The sequence below is a fragment of the Rhinopithecus bieti genome, unplaced genomic scaffold (assembly GCF_001698545.2).
Source record: "Rhinopithecus bieti isolate Rb0 unplaced genomic scaffold, ASM169854v2 scaffold_20891, whole genome shotgun sequence".
NCBI classification, from domain to species: Eukaryota; Metazoa; Chordata; class Mammalia; order Primates; family Cercopithecidae; genus Rhinopithecus; species Rhinopithecus bieti.
In genome coordinates, this window is record NW_016810137.1 from 869364 (window position 1) to 875363 (window position 6000).

General features: G+C 42.6%; 1 protein-coding gene across 1 annotated transcript in view; it reads left to right on the forward strand.

Moving 5' to 3' along the window:
* Positions 1–6000, forward strand: part of IPO7 (importin 7) — a 64223-nt gene that overhangs the window by 16021 nt on the left and 42202 nt on the right. The window contains exon 2 of the mRNA XM_017891442.1: positions 4322–4403. Coding sequence (XP_017746931.1) covers positions 4322–4403 — 82 coding nt within the window. The remainder of the gene's footprint in view (positions 1–4321; positions 4404–6000) is intronic.

Sequence of the window (6000 nt, forward strand, 5' to 3'; positions counted from 1 at the left end):
AGATGGCCTATGACCAAGTCCTGGTGAATTCTAGCATTTATAGATTAAACAGGATGAGAAATCAGTAAAGGAGCCTGAGAAAGAGACCAGAAAAAATGGTATGCTGAATGGCATAGGTGGAAGGGTGTTTAAGTAAAGTGATAGTGGTTGGTAGTCTTCACATCTAGGGTAGTGAAAAGGGTCAATACCTCCCTTTCATCCACCTAACTCCTTCTGTTCAGGTCTTCTGTATTAGGAGATCCTCCTTTTGATTCTTCCATACTGCTACTTCTTCCATTACACACTTTTCCTTTGGTAACTATGAGGGATTGGTTCCAGGACCCCCACGGATACCAAAATTCATGGATGCTGAAGTCCCTTATATGGTGTAGTATTTGCTTATAACCTGTGCACATCCCCCTGAACACTTTAAATCATTTCTAGATTGCTTTTAATACCCAATACAATGTAAATGCTATGTAAATAGTTGCTGTACTTGTATTATTAAGTTTGTATTATTTTTATTGTATTGTTATTTAAAAATTTTTCCCCAAATATTTTTCATCTGTGGTTGGTTGAATTCATGGATTTGGAACCCACAGGTATGGGGGCGCCAACTGTATTTTATTGCAATTATATCCGATTGTACTTTATTGCAATTATCTATTTGATTATCTTGTGTTTCTTGACAACACTGTAAGTTGCTATGAGGTCATAGAGCCTGGTTGTCATATTCAACCCTGTAGTCTCAGCTCCTGGCATAATGTCTTATACCACAAACACCTAAATAAGTAATTTTTGGAGTGATTGAAAGAATAAAGTCTAGATTCTAACATGAAATAATTTTTTATATTCAAAGGAAAAAATTTTTTTTTTTTTTTTGAGACCGAGTCTCGCTCTTTTGCCTAGGCTGGAGTAAAGTGGCGCTATCTCGGCTTACCGCAATCTCCGCCCCCTGGGTTCAAGCCATTCTTGTGCCTCAGCTTCCTGAGTAGCTGGGATTACAGGTGCCTGCCACCAAGCCTGGCTAATTTTTGTATTTTTAATAGAGACGGGGTTTCGCCATGTTGGTCAGGCTAGTCTCGAACTCCTGACCTCAGGTGATCCACCTGCCTCGGCCTCCCAAAGTGTTAGAATTACAGGCATGAGCCACCATGCCTGGCTTTTTTTTTTTTTTCCAAGACACAGTCTCGCCCTGTCGCCCAGGCTGGAGTACAGTAGCGGGATCTAAGCTCACTGCAACCTCTGCATCTTGGGTTCAAGTGATTCTCCTGCCTCAGCCTCCTGAGTAGCTAGGATTACAGGCATGCGCCACCACACTCGGCTAATTTTTGTATTTTTATTAGAGACAGTGTTCCACCATGTTGGCCAGGCTAGGCTTGAACTCAAGTGATCTGCCCACTGTGGCTTCCCAAAGTGCTGGGATTACAGGCATGATCCTCCGCACCCGGCCTGATTTTTGTATTTTTAGTAGAGATGGTGTTTCACCTCATTGGCTAGGCTGGTCTTGAACTCCTGGCCTCAAGTGATCCAGCCACCTTAGCCTTCCAAAGTGCTGGGATTTCAGACGTAAGCCACTGCACCCAGTCTTTGTGTGTTTTTTTTGGGTTTTTTTCCCTTTTTTTCTTGAGACAGAGCCTCTGTCACCCAGGCTGGATAGAGTACAGTGGCCTTATCTTGGCTCGATGGAACCTCTGCCTCTGGGGTTCAAGCCATTCTCATACTTCAACCTCACACGTAGCTGGGATTACAGGCATGCACCTGGCTAATTTTTATATTTTTAGTAGAGACGGGGTTTCACCATTTTGGTCAGGCTGGTCTCGAACTTCTGGACTCAGGTGATCTGCCCGCCTCAACCTCCCAAAGTGCTGGGATTACAGGCATGAGCCACTGCACCCAGCTGGAAAATTCTCTATAAGAATGTGTTTGCAGAATGGGGTAAAGTCTGTAAGAAGATACTGAAATAGCTGGGAACGGGTGGCTCATTCATGCTTGTAATCCCAGCACTTTGGGAGGCCGAGGCGGGTGGATCACCTGCAGTCAGAAGTTTGAGACCAGCCTGGCCAACATGGTGAAACCCCATCTCTACTAAAAAAAAAAACAGAAAATTAGCTGGACGTGCTGTAATCCCAGCTACTCTGGAGGCTGAGGCAGGAGAATCGCTTGAACCTGGTAGGCGGAGGTTGCAGTGAGCTGAGATTGCACCGTTGCACTCCAGCCTGGGTGATAAAAGTGAAATTCCGTCTCAAAAAACAAACAAAAGAATATACTAAAATACAGATCAGAATATTGTTCATGTGAACATTGAGCTAAAAGATGACATTGTAAGTGGTGGTTATATTGGGACAAAGGAGAATGAAACTGAGAAAATATACAAGAAGAGATTTAACTTGAATGTTCATTTTAAAAAGATTGTTTTGCCCACCATTTCAAGATAAAATGTTCATTTCTTTAAATGAGAAGCAGGCTAGGTGTGGTGGCTCATGCCTGTGATCCCAGCACTTTAGGAGACTAAGGCAGGAGCTCTTGAGCCTAGCCCAGCAGTTTAGGACCAGCCTGGGCAACATAGCGAGACCTGATCTCTAACAACAACAAAGCAAAAAAAAAATTAAAAAAAAAAAAAAAAACAATCAGAAGCAAATATGACAAATTTAGAAATATGTAACCTTTTTGTACTGTTAGTGAAAGTGATCCAGGTCTATAATGTAAAATGTGGAAAATTTAAAAAATTTAAAATGTGGGAAATTCTGTTTCATATTCACATAAATGTATTTATTACATTATGATCATATAGTCTGTATTCTTTTATTGTATGTTCAAAGCTATTGATTTTTAACTTTCTTTTGAAATGTAACATGTATCCACAAAGGTGGTCATAAAGGTACAGTTTTCACAAACTGAGCACACTTGTATAAAACAGCAGTCATATCAAGAAATAACACTATCGCCACCTTGGAAACTACCCCCAAACTATTCATTGCAATCCGCCCGCCTCGGCCTCCCAGAGCCACCATGCCTAGACCAAACTGTTCATTTTTATTGATTTCGTATGTGTCTGGCCATTTAATGAAATGTTTCTATGGAGAAATTACTTGAAAGAGGAAACAAGTATCACAGAGGATATTGTTATTGAGCTGCTGTCACCAGTGTAGGTTAAGAATGCTAGTTGGAGGGCCTGGCATGGTGGCTCACGCCTGTAATCCCAACACTTTGAGAGGCCAAGGCGGCAGATCACACAGTCAGGAGTTCGAGACCAGCCTGGCCAATATGGTGAAACCCTGTCTCTATTAAAAATACAAAAATTAGCCAAGCATAGTGGTGCACACCTGTAGCCCCATCCACTTGGGAGGCTGAGGCAGAAGAATCGCTTGAACCCAGGAGGCGGAGGTTGCAGTAAGCCGAGATCATGCCACTGCACTCCAGCCGCGGCAACAGAGCGAGACTCTGTCTCAAAAAAAAAAAAAAAAAAAAAAAAAGAATGCTCGCTGGGGGTCAGACGCAATGACTCACACCTGTAACCCCAGTACTTTCGGAGGTCGAGGAGGGTGGATCACAAGGTCAGGAGTTCGAGACCAGCCTGGCCAATATGGTGAAACTCCAACTCTACTAAAAATATAAAAAATTAGGGCTGGGCACAGTGGCTCACACCTGTAATCCCTGCACTTTGGGAGGACAAGGCAGGCAGATCACAAGGTCAGGAGTTCGAGACCAGCCTGGCCAATACAGTGAAACCCCATCTCTACTAAAAAAATACAAAAAATTAACTGGGCATGGTGGCACTAGTTCCAGCTACTCAGGAGGCTGAGGCAGGAGAATCGCTTGAACCCAGGAGGTGGAGGTTGCAGCGAGCTGAGATTGCGCCACTCCACTCTGGCCTTGGGGCAGCAGAGTGAGACTCTGTCTCAAAAAACAAAACAAAAAAAAAAATTAGCCAGGTGTGGTCGTGCGCACCTGTAGTCTCAGCTACTCAGGAGGCTAAGACAGGAGAATCGCTTGAACCTGGGAGGCAAAGGTTGCAGTGAGCTGAGATTGCGTCACTGCACTCCAGCCTGGGCGAGAGTCAGACTCCGTCTCAAAAATTAAAGAAAAAAGAATGCTAGTCGGGATAAATGGGAAGTGCAGTGGTATACAGGCAAATGCAGACATCCAAAAAGTTTTAGGAATTAAGTCATTAAATTCCTTAAAGTTCAGTATAAGGGAGTGATGAGAAATAAGGCTGGAACCAGTTATGAAGAGCCTTTTGTGGGAGCCAAGCAATGGAAATGTATTGAAGCCTCTTTGATCTGTTATTTTAAAGTACACTTATTTGCAGAAATTTAAAATGGACTTTTTTTCTTCGTAGGCACACAAGTCTCTGAATTTTGTCTCAACACTGCTCCAGATTACTATGTCGGAACAGCTGGATTTACCTGTGAGACAGGCAGGCAAGTTTCCTAAATTATTTTGAGTGTATGTAATCTATTGTTTAAAAGGTTCATAATCAAACAGCAGAAGTATCTTGGGATGGCCCTTTGGCAATTTTTCCCCCCAGGTAATTTACCTTCAGTGTTTACAGCTAACATCAGGTACCTTGATATCTGGTGGCAGAGTTTAAAAGAATAATTTTATATTTAGTTGAATTAAAAAAGAAGCTTCAAATAGAAATTGATGGGGTTTATTAAAAGGTTCTATGTATTTTTAGAGTCCTTCCCTGATGAGTGATTCAAACAAGACTCAAACTTGTTTGTTTATATAGTCATCTCTTAACACCTTTTGCTTTTATCATTTTAACAGTTTTAAAAAAAAGTATTATACTATTTTTAGTTCCTGTTCAACATATTGAGCCACTTCCCTCAGTATCAAATAGTCTGAAAATGTGGCATACGTTTCCGAATATTATGTTAATCTGTAAAAAAATAATGGAGTTTACATTTTTAATTTCTTTTCTTTTTTTTTTTTTTTTTTTTTTTTTTTTTGAGATAGTCTCACCCTGTCGTCCAGGCTGGAGTCAGCAGTGCGAATTCGGCTCACTGCAACCTCTGCCTCCCAGGTTCAAGCGATTCTTCTGCCTTAGCCTTCCGAGTAGCTGGGATTACAGGCGTGAGCCACCACGCCTAGCCTTTTCATTTCTTCTTAATTTATTTGCAGATGTAATAATTTTGTTATGGGAAATATAAAGTACCAATAATTTCATCATTCTAGAAAACATATTACATTTTGTGTTATTTCTTGCTGTTCTTTTCCCCTGTACCTATTTTGTTGAAAATTTTGTTGGGGCCGGGTGCGGTGGCGCAGCCTGTAATCCCACCACTTTGGGAGGCCGAGGCGGTGGATCACGAGGTCAGGAGATAGTGACCATCCTGGCTAACACAGTGAAACCTGTCTCCACTAAAAATACAAAAAATTGGCGGGCACCTGTAGTCCCAGCTACTTGGGAGGCTGAGGGAGGAGAATGGCGTGAACCCGGGAGGCGGAGCTTGCAGTGAGCGGAGACCTCACCACTGCCTCCAGCCTGGGTGACAGAGCGAGACTCCGCCTCAAAAAAAAATTGTTTTCCTTGTTTCACTTAATGTTGTATACTAAGCATTTCCCTTTTCTTTACGTAGTTCCAGTCTTCAGATTCTTTTTTTTGAGACGGAGTCTCGCTCTGTCTCCCAGGCTGGAGTGCAGTGGTGAGGTCTCCGCTCACTGCAAGCTCCGCCTCCCGGATTCACACCATTCTCCTGCCTCAGCCTCCCAAGTAGCTGGGACTACAGGTGTGCGCCACCACGCCCAGCTAATTTTTTGTATTTTTTAGTGGAGACGGGGTTTCACCGTGTTTGCCAGGATGGTCTTGATTTCCTGACCTCATGATCCGCCCACCTCGGCCTCCCAAAGTGCTGGGATTACAGGCGTGAGCCACGGCTCCCGGCCTTCAGATTCATATTTTAATGGCTAAATAATTAGCCATAATGTGCCATATGCAGTAAACTGTTTCAATTTTTAGAAATAGAATTTAGTCTCAGGTCTGTTTTGTTAACAGTGTATTTTCTTTTTTTTTTT